Raw genomic sequence first — 18,995 nt, forward strand, 5'->3', positions numbered from 1 at the left:
CTAGGCAATTCATCAGATGTGGTACCCATTCACTCATTCATTCATTCCCAACATCAGCTCCTAACCAAAAATAACTTATCTTTAAAACATTAAACAAAATCTTAGATTTGAGCAATATTTCAATAAAACCTACCTATTTTACCTTAATCTTTGGACCTAAAGTGGTAGAGTTCTGATGTCCCAGTAAAGGTAGGATGGGACAATGAGATAACCCAGCCATCGGTTATTGGTGTCGGAAGAGCCAACCAATCACACGTCTGGCTGGCCAGCATCAAGATGAACTGATATTCAAGCCTCTGATGTTCGCCCAACAGGTAATTTTAGAACCAAAAGGCTCTACTTCGTATCTTTATTACTTCCTTTGCTTATAATAAAAATCCACTTGTGGTACTTGGACAGTAGAAAAGCAGGAAGTCAGGCAAGCAAGAAGTTTGGCAGGGGAAGAGAATACAGATTCAACAAACTTCCACTCAACAGCAACCTAGACCGCTACTGCCATCTCGCACAACTCCAGTGGGTGCCAAGATACAATGTGACTTGTACAACCTGCAGCTCGGACCTGGTAGCGAGGGACAGAGAAAGCTCAAGCAGCATTTCCTCACCTCTCTATTGCTTCTGCCTCTCCTATACCCTCCCCACACTCCCTGAATGACTGCAGAGGAGGAGGAGGATATTACAGCTTCAGTGGAATGCTCCCAATTCCTATCAATTATGTCAGCATGAGAAAATAAGCAACTCCAGAAGTTGCAGCAAAGGAAGTACATAGTTCTACCAGGCTTCCTAGGGATGCAACTAAAGGCAGAGATCACGCCTCTGGACTCATTTCAGAGTTCATCAGTATCTATTCAGAACCATCCAGGGGTGAATTAGAGTAGGAAAGCTTTTACTCTTTTAATTTCTTCAAAAATTAAACTTCTATATTTTGGCACTCAACAACAAAATCACCAATTCTCGATTTGAATATTCTCTATATTCGAATATACTTGGTATAACTTATGTCTGCAGAATTAAATTCCAAGTGACTGTGTTAGTTATTGAAAAGCTGGCAGCAGCATGAAAAAGAAACATGAAATAAACAAATCTTGAAATCTCTTTGCAAATATCCTCCTTTTTTCCCTATTATAGAACCCAATTATTTGAACATAGTGGGCTGGTCAGATGGAGTGACCAGGATGTCATAAACCAACAGAGGAAAACACTGTCCACGGAACAACAGGACAAATGATCTCTATCGCTAGCAAGAGGTACAGGCAAGTAATATTTCTATTACACCCAATTAAGGCAACAAGGAACACAAACAGCAGTTGTTCCAATTCTGTTAGCTTCAGTGCACCATAACCTTTTAACATGCATGCAAATATATTTAAATAAAATTCCAGGATTTTCTCTCACTATTATAGTAATATAAAAGAGTAGAATGAGTATTAAAATCACCAATACTGCTTTCACATTTTCAATATTTCCTTTCACTCTTTTTCTATACATGTCCACATTAAAAAGAAAAATGCAATCTTGGGACATGTATTTGTCTTATGTTTTTTATAGTCTTAGAAAATATCATTTTCAATGGAGGCATATTAGCACCATAATTTAATCATTCATCTCTTTTAGACCATTTAGGATGTTTCTGGTTTATCACCATTATTGACAACAGCTGAACATGTTTATGAATAAATTTTGATTTCCTTATGGTAATTTAACTCCTAGGAATTTATCCTATCATAGGATATGAACTTTAAAAAAAAAAATCTTGTTTGAAATTGATGGTGAAACTGCCTTCCAGAAGAGTTATGCCAGTTTACACTCCCACTAGCAGTACATAAGAGTTCTCATTTCACAGTGTTTACAACAACATGTGGGCAAATCAACCTGCAATCGTGATGGGAGAGCAATTATCTGCCTGAATCTGGCCTACCATGGCAAAAGGAAATAAGAGTTCTTGCTAGGGCCCTCCAAAGAAAACTCGATTTGCACCCTTCTGTGAGCAAAAAGGAAGAATCAGTTTGCTCCCACAAACCTAAAAGGAACTAAGTACCAGCTGTATTACAAGCAATCATTGAGCTTCCCCCAGGAGAACAGGAAATATTCTAGTGCTTTTAACAGCCCACATTCACAGAGAAAACATAAAGGACATTCACCACCGCATGTATTGATATGAATTGTATTAGCAGCACCAATAAAAGTGTATCTCGTTTGTTTCCCTTACCATTAATTCCAGTCCAGTCCATGAAAACTTGATTACTCTTGGAATGAAAAATACAATTTCAAGTCCCAGAATAATCTAAAATACAAGTTTATGTGTTCCCCAAAATTAAACACACACACACACACACACATTGTTTAACACAAACACTAACCTCATCCCATCCCATTCAATTCCTATCTGTGCTCTTATTCTGAAGGCATAATAAAGTATGCTAAACATTTAGGTTTGCATGCATGCTCAAAAGAGAATGGCTATACATCAGGCTGCTTTAAAACACCAGGTTCAACTTCAAAATACTACTTTATCTCTTGACAAAATCCGAAACAAGATATTTCAACTGCAATAGTAGGGTTAAATCAATTCCATTCTGATGAACTTGTGGTTTGCTCGCATGCCTGTAATGAGAATAAACACTGGTAAAATACCTCTCTAACTGGCAATTTGTGATTTAAAACATTTTGTCAATTTCAGGTTGGTATGTACTCTCCATGGATGTTAACTGACATTATGCAGGAAGAGGGATTTATGGTAGTGAGGCAGCCTGCCTTTACAGTGGTAGGGAAAAATAACACTGCTTAATAATGATACAAAGAAAAAAAGACAACATACCCTTCGAGAACTAGACAGTAGGGCCACTCAGTAATCACAGAACTGAATCACATGCAATTTTCAGGCGGATTTTTTTTTCTGTATTATTTCCCTAACAACAATGTCCTTTCTAGTTTAAACATTCTGTAGTTTTGTGGGTAACATCAGAGATTTCTTACTACGAGGAGATCCAAAAAATGCCAGAAAATAAACATCTCTTGAGGACATTTATCAAGACTATGTGGCTGAAAGTGAGGTTGACAGGAACTGATTTCCATGCTCCTCTGGTGTCAAACCCCCAAATCCACGATGTTCAGAAGCACGTGACTGTTTTCCACAAATGCCCTTTATTTTTTCCCTTTGATAATTTCAGAATTCTGATTACATTCAAAATGATGTAGAAATTATTCAAGAGTTTATGGTTTTAATAAAACAAATGGAGATGTGACAAGAACAGCCAGAGATGCAGACGGTAGAGGCATCCTTATCCTGTATGATGAGGATCAGGGGACGGTTGCTAATTCATCAAAAGGTGGGGAATCATAAAACAACGCGCATGAGCTTCCTAGGGCTGCTGTGAGAAATTACAAGCTGGGTGGCTTACAACAACAAAAATGTCTTCTCTCACAGTTCTTGAGGTTAAAAGTCCAAAATCAAGATATCTGCAGGACTGGTTCCTTCTGCAGGCGCTGAGAGAGAATCTGTTCCATTCTCCTTCCTTGCTTCCGGTGGCTGACGGCAACCCTTGAGCTCCCGGGCTTGCGTCTGCATTACTCCAATGTCGGCCTCCATCTTGACATGGCCGTCTTCCCTGTATGCATGTGTGTGAGTCTGTCCCTCATGGCTTTCTTACCAGGACACAGTCGTACTGGATCTAGGGCCCACTCTAATCCAGTGTGACCTGATCTGTTTGTTTGGGTTTTTATTTTGTTTGTTTGTTTTGAGACCAAGTCTCACCCTGTCGCCCAGGCTGGAATGCAGTGGTGTGGTCCCCGCTCCCTACAACCTCCACCTCCTGGGTTCAGGCGATTCCCCTGCTTCAGCCTCCCATGTAGCTGTGGGACTACAGGCATGCGCCACCACGCCCTGCTAATTTTTGTATTTTTTGTAGAGACGGGGTTTCACCATGTTGGACAGGCTGGTTTCCATCTCCGAGTCTCCCAAAGTGCTGAGATTACAACTGTGAGCCACGGTGCCCCGCCCAATGTGACCTCATCTTATCTTAACTAATTGCATCTGTAAAGACTATTTCCAAATAAGGACATATTCTGAGGTGCTGGGTGGACATGAATCTTGGGAGGACACTATTCAACCCAGTACACAAAAATACACTCACATTTTAACCTTTTTTTTTTTTTTTTTTTTTGAGACAGGGTCTTGCTCTGTTGCCCAGGTGGAGTACAGTGGCATTATCACAGCTCACTGCAGCCTTGACCTCCTGGGCTCAAGAGATCCTTCCACCTCAGCCTCCTGAATAGCCGGGACTACAGGTACACACCACCACACCCAGCTGAGTTTTAAATTTTTTTGTAAAGATGGGGTCTCACTGTGTTGCCCAGGCTGGTCTCAAACTCCTGGACTCAAATGATCCTCCCACCTCAGCCTCCCAAAGTGCTGAGATTACAAGCATGAGTCACCGTGCCCAGCCTGAACTTTCTACACAAACTTAAAATATGTAACTAGACATTCATTCTGCAGTCTTTGCTCGCTTCTGTCTCCTATCACTGTGCCTGGTATACACAGGGTTCCCCAGTCACTGCCTCCTGAATAATGAACTAATGAGCCTTTGACACAGGACCAAAGCCTTTCCTTGGAGTGCAGATCTGCTGAAGGATGGCATCTCTCTCACATAAGCCCCAGCCACTATCTCCAGTGTCATTCCCTCTAGCACAGGCTGAGAAGGTAAAAGAAAGTAAAGATGCTTGCAAAGCCATCTGAGTGAAGAATCCTTCATGTTTATACTTCCTTCCCCCAACCCCCAATCCTTTCAGCATTCTCACTCACATTTAATTCAATGGCAATTATTTTTAATAGACTAAACTTATCTTGGTGGCTTTCCAAGGGACCCAACCTAGATTTAGAGAAACTATTATCTCTCCTTTCACATTCACATATAATCAGCTTACATGTAAGTTGTGATGGTCAATTTTGTGTGTCAACTTGACTGGGCTCAGGGATGCTCAGATAGCTGGTAGAACATTATTTCTTGGTGTACCTATGAGGGTTTCCAAAAGAGATTAGCATTTGAATCCATGGACTGAATAAGGAAGATCCACCCTTGTCAATGTGGAAGACGATCATCCAATCCTTAGAGGGCAAGAACAGAAAAGCGAAAGGAAGGACTCATTCTCTTTCTCCTTGAGCTGAGACATCATCTTCTCCTGCCCTTAGGTATAGGAGCTCCTGGTTCTCAGGCCTTTGGACTCTGGGACTTAACCCCTAGTTCTCAGGCCTTCAGCCTCAGACTGAATCATACCACCAGGTTTTCTGGATCTCTAGCTCACAGATGGCAGATGGTGGGACTTCTTGGCCTCCATAATCACATAAGGCAATTCCCATAATAAATCCTCTCACATAAAAATCCTATTGGTTCTGTGTCGCTAGAGAATCCTGATACTGATACATACATACAACTGCAATAAACAAGTTTGGGAATAAACACATATAACACTAGCTAAACGTATGACACAATGGATGAGGGAGGTATCTGTGGCCGCCAGCTACAAACACTCTGTGCACCAGGGACAAGATATGACTGACAGGCAATGGTAGCACCAACCCTTGAGAGCCAGGCAAGAGACCTCCTGCTACCTGAGATCCAAATGCATGACTCTGGGGTACAGGGAGTGGGGGGAGGGAGGGGATGGCAACCAGGGAAGCTTTTTAAGGAAAGTGATCTTTGAGCTGAGTTTTTACAAATGAAGTAAGAGATTTCCAGGTTGACAAAGATAGGAAAGGGCTTTCTATCAGGGAAATGAGCAAAGCACAGGCACAGAGGCAGGAACTAACCCAGCATGTGTGCAGACCACAAACTTTTCTGCATTGTACAATGGGAGCAGATGGCAGAAGATGAAGGCTTGGCAGGTCCAGATCATCATCAGCTTTGTATTTTAGAACCTCATTCTCATTTTTTCTTTTCTTTTTCTTTTTTTTTGACACAGGGTCTTGCTCTGTCACCCAGGCTAGTGTGCAGTGGCATAATCATAGCTCATTGCAGCCCCAGTCTCAGGCTCAAGAGATTCTCCTACCTTTATTTCCTGAGTAGCTGGGACTACAAGCACGCACTGTCACACCCAGCTAATTTGTTTTCTGTTTTGTTTTTAATTTTTAGTAGAGATGGGGTCTCACTATGTTGTCCAGGCTGGTCTCAAACTCCTGAGCTCAAGCGATCCTCTTCCTCCTCCTGCCAGCTCAGCATCTCAAAGTGCTGAGATGATAAGTGTGAGCCACTGTGCCTGGCCTAGAACCTCATTCTGATGAGTGTAGAGAGCACAGACTGGAGACGGGGCAGGGCAAAAGGAAGGACAGCCAGTCAGGAAGGCGTTGCAGGCTTGGGGTGGTCCAGGGTGGTGGCGGTGGGCATGAAGGGCAGCGGGCGGATTCTAGTGACAGACAGGCTGTCGTAATGAGAGGACCTGGTGACACAAGGATGCGTGTAGTAAAGGAAAGAAAGGCTCTCTGGTACCTCCACAGGCACCTGTCTTGCATTTCTGTGCTCTTGCAAAGCCCTCCCTTCTGCCTGGAATATCCTTCCTCCTGCCTAGAATGCACAGTGTCTCTCGAACCTGGCATTTACCTAACATATTGGCCACACAAAAGTTGTTGCAGAAATTAATAGATGCTTCCTGCCTTAAAAACAGAAGAAGATATATACAGGCAATAGTTATTAATGTCATTTCAGCCAGTCAGCGATTTTTGTTTAATATCCCAACCAATACGGATGGAGGGACTGTTTAATAATGAGTCTCCTGGATACCTTAAAGAAAAGAATAGTAAATACTAGAGTATTTAATGCATTCATTTCTTGACCACCTATTAAGTGTCAAGAACTCTTCTAAGTATAGCGGGGCTCTGGGGTGAAACCAAAACAGTGGTTTGTTGATTGAATGCTATGGAGAGTTGCAATCCCCATTTAGAGATTCCTTTTAATACTATACCTGCCTGGCTATTTTGTTATCATTGTTGTTCCTATGTTTTCCATATTTTACTAGCAATGCATGTTGGGCTTTTTGTTTTTTGTTTTTTGAGACGGTCTCGCTCTGCCACCCAGGCTGGAGTGCAGTGGCACGATCTCAGCTCACTACAACCTCCGCCTCCCAGGTTAAAGTGATTCTCATGCCTCAGCCTCCTGAGCAGCTGAGACTACAGGTGCCTGCCACGACACCCAGCTAATTTTTATATTTTTAGTAGAGATAGGGTTTCACCATGTTGGTCAGGCTGGTCTCAAACTCCTGACCTCAAGTGATCCACCCACCTCAGCCTCCCAAAGTGCTGGAATTACAGGCATGAGCCACTATGCCCATCCTGCATATTGTTAAAAAACAAAGTCTTTGAATTTCTTCCTGAAGGATTGAGAAAGCATGTTCCACAATGTGGCGGAGAGGGCACACCGCTGGAAGAAAAACAGGTAAAATCCCAGATGCCTGAGGATAAGAAGAACTTATGCATGAAAAACCAGTCTGAGACCAAACCACAGTCACAAAGATTTAAATGCAACAATCCCTGTGTCCCAAAACAACACTCTTTACCTTCCTGAGCCCTTTCAAGGTGGGACAGTTGAGTTGCACAACTTGCAAAGTTCATGAGCCATGAGCGGTCACTCCCTCATTTCACTGCCTAGTTGCCAACAACTCACTGAAGGAGGTACAGTCCAACCTGAGTGGGGAGCTTGGGTCCCTGACCTCAGGCTGACTGCAGAGAACACAACTAAACTCCCGGGAAGTAACGTGGATAACAGATCACGCGTCACCAGGAACAGCTCTGCTGTAATGTTCATTCCTCAAGATTCACAAAAAGTTGTTCCTGAACTAACCTCAACAGGGCATAGAATTCTCAGTTTTCCATCCATAGTCTTTACCATGTGACCAATCAGAATGGGTGGCCCACCACATTAAGGCCATGGTAATAGACAAAATGTTTAGAAATTATCCTTCTGGTTGCTGAAGGTCAAGGAGGCCTGGGGGCCGGGGCAAGGGCAGTCAGGAACACTCAAAGGGGTCAGGGTAGTAGGTATTTATCAGCTAGTATCAAATAATTTCTGTATTATTAACTAGCGAGAGATGAAAACCCTAACACAGGGATAGAAAAGCAAATACTGCATGTTCTCACTTCTAAATGATGAGACTACGTGGAAAGAACCACAGACCTGGAGCCTCTCAGAAGGTGGAGGATTGGAGGAGGGAGAGGATCAGGAAGAATAACCAATGGGTACTAGGCTTAATACCTGGGTGACGAAATAATCTGTACAACAAACTCCCATGACACAGGTTTGCCTATGTAACAAACCTGCACATGTACCCCTAAATTTTTTAAAAACGTTTAAAAAAAGAGAGATGAAAACCAACCCTGAGTTAAGAACCTCAGAACAGGGGTTGACAAAGTTTTTCTGCAAAGAACCAAATAGTAAATATTCTAGGCTTTGCAGGCCACGTGGTTTTTCACAGCTACTCAACTCTGCCGCTGTAGTGCAAAAGCAGTCATAGACAATACATAAATGAGTAAGTGCCTGGTTGTGTTCCAATATAACTGTACAAAGACAGGTAGCAGGACAGATAGGGCGCACAGGCTGTACTTTGTGATTCCTGTCTTACAGCATAGCAGAGCTAACAGTCCTACCAATCAATCAAGTCTCCAGCCTCAATCCCATTAGCAGTGTCTTACCAACTGATTTAACCAAGCACCAATGATTCTTTTGTGCACCCTTGATGTTTACAGACCCCAAGAGACCAAGTCAAAGTCAGCAGTAAAACCCCTCTCTCTAATGTAAGATACTTACCCAGAAAAATCCGTAGTGAGAATTCCATAGTGGAAGATGTATATTCGGCTGATGTGGCATATTGTAAGATATCCCATTGCTACAAAAAAGGAATATCTGAAAGCAAAAACATAGATGATCAGATTATTATGCATAGCAATAATGCACTCAATTAATGTTCCCCTCTTCCTCTCTTTCATCCTTCACATGCAGTTGGTCACAATGTCCTATCTGGTCCGACGACATCCCAGGCCACCTTTCCACCCACTACTCTAGCTGAACCCCTCATCTCTTCTCACCTGGACCACTACATTGGCTGTCAGCCTTAGCTGCATAATGGAATGGAGCTTTGCAAACCACAGATCCCTGGGACTTGCTCCCAGCTATTCCTGTTTAATTCCTGCCACACCTGGTAGGTGTAATGGCAGTGCACAGCCAGGGCTGGGAATCACTACCTGTAAGGTCTTGCACTCAAGATTCCCCTCTTCACAGCCCTCATGTTTGCATAACGATTTTTGTAAAGTACAAATCATCACCATACTGCTGACCACTTCATCTTTAAACACTTTATTCTCTTGGCTTCCATTCTCCTGTTTTCTTCCCACCTCTCTGGTTAATTCCTCCAAGGCTCCTTGCTCAGCTTTCCTTCCTCCACCTACCCCTCAAGTGTTAGTATGTCCAAGCTCAGCTTGGGACCCTGCCCTTCCACGCCTCAGGTTTCAATTACCACTTACTCATAAGCATCCCCTGGCTTCCTTCAGAGATGTGTTCCTGACCGCCTTATAGTGTACACTAGCAATACACACACAAGCCACACAAACACACACATCCACATATAAGTACTTGTCAAATGTGTAATTATAAATATAGGTGATAAGCTGTGCAATGAATGATTATGTCTCCCTAAAATTCCTATGTTTAAATGCTAACCCTCAACATTAGGAGGTGGGACCTTTGGGAGGTGACTAGGTTATGAGGGCAGAGCCTTCATAAATGGGATTAGCCCTCTTACAAAAGAGACCCCAGAGAGCACTCACTCTTTGTGCTATGTGAGGATACAGGAAGACGGCAGTCTGTAACCCAGAAGAGAGTCCTCACCAGAACATGCTGGAACCCTGATCTCAGATCTCCAGCCTCCAGAACTGAGGAATATTAATACATTTCTGTTGTTTATAAGCCACCCACTCTACATACAGTACTTTGTTATAGCAGTCCCAGCTAAGACAATCTGATTAACACCCATCTCCCTGACCAAACTGTAAGCTCCATGAGGGTAAAGATGGTCACCTATGCTTTGTTCACCATATTCACCTACTGTGTGTCAAATGAATAAACAACTATGTGACTGCTACTCTTCTTAAAAGTCTCCAGTGGATCTCACTGTCTAGTGAAATTGCAACCCCTGAACACAGCATGCAAGGTGCTTCACACGCTAAGCTCTACCTTGCCTTTCTGGACTCATCTCCAGCCATGCTCCATGTTTACCTTACTCTCAAATGACACTGCACTGCTCATGTTCCACAATGAAACTCTGTATTTTCAGGCAAGATGTCTTTCTGCATGCTCCTTCTTCTGACTGCAATTCCCATCTCCATCCAATAGTCTATCTAGAAACTGCCTAATTTTCAGATAAGGCTCAGCTCCAAAGTCACCTCTTCTATGTTACTTGGCTTGGTCTTACTCCATGCATCCTACCACATCTCCTGTTCCCCACCCCCAGCACAATTCATTGCTCCACTGTCTGTATGTCTCTAGTATTACATGCTAACACACATAATTACAATATTAGAATTATTTGTGTATGTGTCTGTTTCCCCAACTCATTGTGACCTTGAACGTCCCCACCCTTGACCTGACACATGGGAGGGGTTCAGTTACTGTTAGTTGAAATGAACTGAAATGAATACATTACACATTTTAAGTGGTTCAGGAGCCCATCGGATATAGACATAAATTCAGAAGGTATAACTTTTAAATATATGCCATAAAACAGGGAAGAGGTATTTTCTGATGTTAAATTATATTGAAATCACATATTCACATTAAAATAACTCATGAAGACTAGATCAGCCTAAGGAACAGTAAAGTAGGGATAATAAAAATTCATTCGGTAGCAAGGGATAGCCAGATTTTAAATAACATGAAGGAGTTCTGTAAACTCTAAATCACTGTGTAACTTTTATGTGCTCTTTACCATTATTTGCAAACAAAGAAGTTACTATGCAGAAAAGATTTTTTCTCTATCATGGGTTCATCCTAAACCACTTCCAAACCAAGAAGATGGTCAACAATGCAAATGACTAAGAGAAAATAACTCCCTTAGGAGTTGAAGCAGAAGTGGAATGAAGTTAGGCCTTGTCATCTCCAGCAACTGTTCCCTTTCTCCAGCCAGTTCATGAAGCTCAAGGCAGAAACACAAAGCAGACTCAAAAGATAGATTCTTCCAGAACCCATTCCAATGCAGCCATGTCTGCTGCTTCCCCTTTGTCCTCAACAGGAGTTAGATCTGTACCTTACCCTGGCCCACAGAAGAAAGAAAGCAAGTTCAACTCAATTTAGTAGGACCTCGCCTGCCCAGGATGGCACAAAGTGCTGAGTCCCCATACAACAGGGCAACGCATTCATGCCCTGGCCAAACCTAAAACATCTAAGGAATCAAGAAGTGGTAGCGAGAACATGTATTCTACAGACTGACTGATACGGTTTGGCTGTGTCCCCACCGAAATCTCATCTTAAATTGTAGCTCCCAAATTCCCACGTGTTGTGGGAGGGACCCAGTGGGAGGTAATTGAATCATGGGGGCGAGTCTTTCCTATGCTGTTCTCATGATAGTGAATAAGTCCCACAAGATCTGATGGTTTTGTAAAGGGGATTTCCTCTACACAAGTTCTCTCTTGCCTGCTGCCATGTAAGACATGCCTTTTGCCTTCCACCATGATTGTGAGGCCTCTCCAGCCACGTGGAACTGTGAGTCCACTAAACTTCTTTTTCTATACAAATTACCCAGTCTCAGGTATGTCTTTATCAGCAGTGTGAAAACAGACAAATACACAGACCAGAATGAGCTCAAATCCCAGCACTGGCAGAAGTAATCCATGGTGGGAGAAGTTGGCGAAGCAGTTATTCTAGGAAGGAGAGGTGTGGTAGAGATTGGCACATGAGGCTGGGCGTGGTGGCTCACGCCTGTTATCCCAGCATTTTGGGAGGCCAAGGCGGGCGGATCACCTGAGGTCAGGGGTTCGAGACCAGCCTGACCAATATGGAGAAACCCTGTCTCTACTAAAAATACAAAATTAGCCAGGGGTGGTGTTGCATGCCTATAATCCCAGCCTCTTGGGAGGCTGAGGCAGGAGAATCACTTGAACCCAGGAGGCAGAGGTTGCAGTGAGCCAAGATTGCGCCATTGCACTCCAGCCTGGGCAACAAGAGCAAAACTCCGTCTCAAAAAAAAAAAAAAAAAAAAAAAAAAAAAGAGACTGACACATCAGACACGGTGGTTACATGGGTGTGTTCACTTTGTGGAAATTCATCAAACTGTTTACTTATTTACCTCTCTGAGCTTTTATTGTCTCATTTCAGAAAGAAAAAAACTATATTCCATAGTGTTGTCCTAGAGTTAATATATTTGAAATAATGAAATATTAAATAACAAATTAAATGATATATTACATAATAGTTTATGTGTTAACAATGAAATAAAGTATATTAAAAAGAGCTTGGCTTAAGACTTGGCACAAAGGACAGACTCCAGCATTGATAACTGCATCACCAAGTTCTCACGCTAGGCCCTCTGCCCCAGGAGACACAAGCCATGTTCTGCTCCAGTTGGTTCACGTAGGGTAAACTGATGCCTGTGACTTCTGCCCAACACAGTGGCTTGGGAAGGAAACACAGGGGGTATCCCCAAAACCCTCTAAACAAATGCTGAATAACAGTCCAGAAATGGGTTAGTTTTGGCCAGGCATGATGGCTCATGCTTATAATCCCAGCATTTTTGGAAGCTGAGGCAGGCAAATCATGTAAGGTCAGTTCAAGACCATCCTGGCCAACATGGTGAAACCCTGTCTCTACTAAAATTATAAAAATTAGCTGAGTGTGGTGGTAGGTGCCTGTAATCTCAGCTACTTGGGAGGCTGAGGCAGGAGAATCACTTGAACTGGGGAGGAAGAGGTTGCAGACGAGCCAAGACCACGCTATTGCACTATAGCCTGGGCAACAGAGTGAGGTTCCATCACAGAAAAAAAAGGGTTAGTTTCATATGGCAGCAAATACTAATCTTTCCCTCGTCTTCTCAGCCATGTAGCAGAACTCTTATCACTGATTCAGTGAAGTAAAGAGGAGAGCAATTCACACAGAATCATGACATCATGGTACTAAAGGGAACTTGCATTCAAACTGCTGCAAACCCAGCATTTTGCAGGTAGGAAATGTGACGTATGGAGAAGCTGCATGACCAGTCCAAATTCACACTACTAGGAGGATCTTGATTTCCTGACTCCAGCCTAGAGCTCTTTCCATAAACAGGAAACAACGTTGAGATTTTTAAAAAATTTACATTGAGTTCATCCAAGGGGAACTGTGAAACAATTTCCACTTCGGCAATATTGGCAGCCACAAGAGCAAACCAAGAGGGGCATCAGCCAGGCATGGTGGCTCACACCTATAATCCCAGCACTTTGGAAGGCTGAGGCAGGCAGATCACTAGGTCAGGAGATTGAGACCATCCTGGCCAACATGGTGAAACCCCGTCTCGACTAAAAATACAAAAATTAGCCAGGTGTAGTGGCACGCGCCTGTAGTCCCAGCTACTCGGAAGGCTGAGGCAGGAAAATCACTTGAACCCGGGAGGTGGAGGTTGCAGTAAGCCGAGATCACATCACTGCACTCCAGCCTGGGCAACAGAGTGAGACTCTGTCTCAAAAAAAAAACAAACAAACAAACAAAAAAGGAACATCTTGTGCTGGCCTCTTTCCTTCTTGGTCTGATGGCAGAGCCCCCTGCTACCACAGTAATACTGTGGTGGCACCGTCATACCCTGTCTGTAAACCACATGGCTCTGCCAAGGCCAGAGTATTCCATTCCTAGACACTGGAATTGAACACAGTGAACCTAGGCCTGATATGAAACAAGTGTGCATTTCAAGTTCCTGACCCTCTGAAAAATGGACCACATCCCATCAGCATCATACAAATGTGGGAAGAGCTGACAAGTTGCAATTTGTAAGGAAGTTGGGAATGTGCTATACAGTTGCACCAACATTATTATTAATCATTTACTATGTAATTGCTTCCAAAACCAAGTTTTGGAAAAGCCAAGCCTTTTCATCCTCTAGTTAAAAAATAAAAGCTTTTATAATCATTTTGTCATCATATGAAACATTTCCAAAACCCATTCTTTCCAAATTAGAAAAATGGATTTCCTATTTCCTTTCTAGAAGAAGTGACACTATCCCCTTCAAGCAGGGCACTGAGAAGAGAGATGATTAGAATTCGAATTTTCAGAGCTCCTTTGGATTCTATGTTGAATGACTATAAAATGTAAAAGCAGAAAAAAATATTTTCCCCGGGAAACCAAAAATTTGTTATAAGTAACTAAAAGATCATACAGTGAAAAGTTAAATTTCAATGTTTTTAAGGAGGAAAACTATTGTGCTAATAGTGATTAATCAAAAGGCTTTCTGAAGCTGAAATAAGGCACCTGCTTTTCAGTGAGGCTGTCAGAAGCCATAAAAGGACAAATATCTTTTAAAAGTAATTCAGTCATTCATTCCATAAATATTTATTGAGCTCTTACTTGTGCCAGGTATTGTTCCCGGCTTGGAGGATACAACAGTGAAACAGAGAGAGAGAAATCTTTGTTTTCATAGAACTTACATTGCAGCATTCCCAAAAGGCAGAGCTAATCCTGAGTTTTCAGAAAGACCATGTGAAACAGAGACCATGCAAAACAGATACCCAGGTATCTCAGTTGATTATCCAAGCATGCTGCCTCCAAGGTAGACTTAAACTACTTCTGTACTTTGAAATCAAAACATCATCGTAAAAATATTTCTTTTTTAACAGTTTTAGTGTACACGTAGAAAGTATACAATTTAACGTATATATATTTGACATATATAGATACCCAGAAAACCATCACCAGATTCAAGAGGGTGGAGACATCCATCACCCCCCAGAAATTTCCTCATCCCTCTTTGTGATTCCTTCCACAGCTCCCGGCACCATCCCAGTTAACTCGTGAGCTTTTGTCACTATAGATTAGTTTGCATTTTCTAGAATAGAATTTGTGTGGCTTCCTTCATTCAGCATATTTGTTTTGAGATGTATCCACGTCATTGAGTATACCGATCTTTCATTATTGTCTTTTTCCTTTTTTTTTTTTTTTTTTTTTTTTTGACAGAGGAGTTTCCCTCTGTCACCCAGGCTGGAGTGTTGTAGCACAATCTTGGCTCACTGCAACCTCTGCCTCCTGGGTTCAAGTGATTCTCCTGCCTCAGTGTCCCTGAGTAGCTGGGACTATAGGTGTGCACCACTACGCCCAGCTAATTTTTTTTTGTTTGTTTTGTTTTGTTGTATTTTTAGTAGAGACAAGGTTTCACCATGCTGCCCAGGCTGGTCTTGAACTCTTGACCTCAGGCGATCTGCCCACCTCTGCCTCCCAAAGTGCTGGGATTACAGGTGTGAGCCACCACGCCCAGCCTTCTCATTATTTTCATTGTGTTGAACATTTGAGTTGCTTCCAGTTTCGGGCCGTCACAAATAGAGCAGCCTAGTCATGACATATTCTCTTTCACCTGAGGCCCAATTTGCATTGATCTTTTTCATAAAGCCTTCTCTGAAGACTCCAGCCTTTAGGGTTCCCCATCCCTCCTGATGTTCTAGATAAACTAAGATATACCACTTGTAGAAAATGGGTAAGGTCCATCTTTACACTGGAAATATATTTCAAAGATCACAAAAAAAAAGAAAATCTCACCTTGCATTGTTCATTCCCAGTATCTTACCTGTGAATATTGGATACACTAGCAGTGACCATGATTGCATAGCACATTAACACCAGCACAAAAAGATGCACAGAGTACCTTTAAGACATAATGGTAGCGGGAGGAGTAATGAATATATTTCATATTAACACAGCTATTGGTCACCCAAACTGTGAATCCATCACTACCCCCGCCAAAAACACAAATGATCAATGATCAGTAACTCGTGTTTATGTGAGAGAAAATAAGCCAAATATTTTTCTTCTAGGTAATTAAGATGCTGTATCATAACGACACAGTTTGCCAACTGCAGGGCTAATAATGTCAGGAATCCATAAATGGAACGCTTACACTTTTTTCCCATATGCAACTGAGAGTCCAGAGAGATGAGTTCTTTCTTTAAGACTTGATTTTTTAAACTGGGCTTCCCAAGATACCGAGACTTCTACCTGGTGGCTGATTTAAAATACTCATCCTTTCTCAGATACTTGTTGAAGGAATAGGGGCAGAATTCTAGTATAGTACCCTGAACAAATTCACAAAATTCCTGAAGGTGTACTTCTCAATATGTTGGTCTCCAAAGCTTCTTCCCTAACACCTTTCAGGGTATTTGCCCAGCCTACTCGTAGAGGAAAGTACAATTGACCAGCTTTCTCTGCTAAAGAATGATTCACATTCCCCAACATCTGCACTAAACGCATTGTTCTACTCTGATGAAATCCAGGACTTATACCCACGTCTCTAGCAGTAATACAAGAAATACACCAACATCTACGATAGTTAGGAAAGGTTCCTTTTGGGAAAAATTAAACCTTACAGCATCCCATTTACATGATTGGGAGGGATCTGTAGAAGTCTAATTTTAAGAAAAAATGGGCTGGGGATGGTGGCTCATGCCTGTAATCCTAACACTTTGGGAGGCCAAGGCGGATGGATCGCCTGAGCTCAGGCGTTTGCGACCAGCCTGGGCAACACGGTGAAACCACGTCTCTACTAAAAAAAATACAAGAAAAAATTACCTGGGCATGGTGATGTGCACCTGTAATCCCAGCGACTCAAGAGGCTGAGGCAGGAGAATCACTTGAACCCAGGAGGCGGAGGTCGCAGTGAGCCAAGATTGCGCCACTGCACTCCAGCCTGGGTGACAGAGAGGGCAATTAAAAAAAATAAATTAATTAAAAAAAAAAAGAAAGAAAAAGTGAACTATACTGACTTCCAATGGATGGTCAATTTATTGGCTCTTACAGTAAATGAAGAGTCCTGCAATGTCCTCATTATCCTACTATAAGGTATTTACAATATAAAATTTTACAATACATATTTCATAATGCCATCTATTTCTGGCTTTAGTGCAATTCCAAGGACATTGCCACAAAACATCCAAATGACCAATATTAGAATATATGAGGCTCATACTCACCAGCCGAAACAAAAGATGACAAAATAGATGCCAAAAATGGTGGCAACCGCATGCCGGACATCAGAGCTGGTTGTACCAGGACGTAAGTAGATGCGAAACCAGAAAGCAGCAAACAGAGCAACAAGCTGGCATACCACAAAATTCACCTGTGGCAGGGGAAGAGAAAATAAAAACCTTTGTGTGAATTTCCTCTTGGTTTGTTTGTTTGTTTTGTTTTGAGACGGAGTCTCGTTCTGTCGCCCAGGCTGGAGTGCAGTGGTGCAAACTCGGCTCACTGCAAGCTCCGCCTCCCAGGTTCACGTCATTCTCCTGCCTTAGCCTCCCAAGTAGGTGGGACAACAGGCGCCTGCCACCACGCCCGGCTACTTTTTTTTGTATTTTTAGTAGAGACAGGGTTTCACCGTGTTAGCAAGGATGGTCTCGATCTCCTGACCTCGTGATCCGCCTGCCTCGGCCTCCCAAAGTGCTGGGATTACAGATGTGAGCCACCGCGCCCAGCCTTGCTCTTGTTTTTTGCAGATTTCCACATCAAGAGGCTTCTCAGACTTGGATTTGTTCTTTCTCCCCAATAGATTGTTTGGAAGAGGAAATGCATGTAACAGAACAAGAAAACTATACCCTCGTGTGGTATAAGATGTGACAAACCCAACAGTTTCTGCTCTAACCTTTAAGACTGGCCAAGGTTGCTTTCCCACCCACAAGCAGGGGGCTTTTCATGGAAACAGCCTAAGCTAACTGAGCTCTGTTTAGTGGGTCTCTTTTCTCACCCCCAGCAGGACCCTAAGACAAAGAAGGTGTTCTTTTAGAGATGCAAAGTTTGACAAAAGAGCTCCCTTATTTGGTACCTGGGAAATCAAATTGTTCTCCAAAGTGATCACCAGTTGTTTTTTGACTCTGCAAGTGACTCACATTCCCTGATACTGGTACTAAACCCATTGTTCTACTCTAGCAAAATGCAGGACTTACAACAATGTCTCATTTTAAACTGGCATCCAATAAACAAGAGCATTTCTCAAATTCAAGGTGTGACACTGAAGATCTACAAATAGTGACACAGCCCTGCATTTAACATCCAGTGCCAAGCCTGTCCAGTTATGCAGGGTAGACACCAAATTTCCTTAGAAAAATCTCAGTGGTCTACCTCTTGAGAATATTGTGCCTAAAAGAAAACATTTAAACATTTCCTGAAATCTATAGAAAAGGTCAGCTGATTTTAAAAAACAATAAGCAAACATGTACCTTTGCAATTTATATTTACCCAAATCAAATTCCAAATACATTAAGTGGTTTAACCATTCATTAAAACTAGAAAAGTAACTTAAACTCTTCAAAGTATTCAAAACTGAAACCTCAGTATGAATTCACTTTTAGAAGGCACTTAATTGAAAAGAGACCGAAGATAGAGACACAACTTCAGCATCAGTATTTCATGCTTCAATAAACTGCTGCTGATAACAAAACTCACTACGGCTGAGCTGAGAGGTAGAGCACAGACATCAGCTCCATTTGAGCTCATTTTGTTTGCCCAGTGAAAAACAATACTTTGGACCCTTTGTAACTTGTAGAAAATAATGCTTTCAGAAAATGTTTGTTTTGGTTTTTCTAAAGTTGACCGTTGGCCAGGCGCGGTGGCTCACGCCTGTAATCCCAGCACTTTGGGAAGCCGAGGCGGGCAGGTCACCTGAGGTCAGGAGTTTGAGACCAGACTGGCCAAACATGGTAAAACCCTGTCTCTGCTAAAAATACAAAAATTAGCTTGGTGGCGGGTGCCTGTAATCCCAGCTACTTGGGAGGCTGAAGCAGGAGAATCGCTTGAACCCGGGAG

General features: G+C 42.5%; 1 protein-coding gene across 3 annotated transcripts in view; it reads right to left on the bottom strand.

Moving 5' to 3' along the window:
• Nucleotides 1-18,995, bottom strand: part of MBOAT1 (membrane bound O-acyltransferase domain containing 1) — a 111,454-nt gene that overhangs the window by 34,287 nt on the left and 58,172 nt on the right. For all 3 annotated transcript variants that reach the window (XM_009450581.4, XM_063812804.1, XM_063812803.1), the window contains 3 exons: nt 17,171-17,316; nt 15,772-15,849; nt 8,790-8,885 (listed from right to left, as the gene is read on the bottom strand). In XM_009450581.4, coding sequence (XP_009448856.2) covers nt 8,790-8,885; nt 15,772-15,849; nt 17,171-17,316 — 320 coding nt within the window. The remainder of the gene's footprint in view (nt 1-8,789; nt 8,886-15,771; nt 15,850-17,170; nt 17,317-18,995) is intronic.

The sequence above is a fragment of the Pan troglodytes genome, chromosome 5, assembly GCF_028858775.2.
Source record: "Pan troglodytes isolate AG18354 chromosome 5, NHGRI_mPanTro3-v2.0_pri, whole genome shotgun sequence".
Lineage (NCBI taxonomy): Eukaryota > Metazoa > Chordata > Mammalia > Primates > Hominidae > Pan > Pan troglodytes.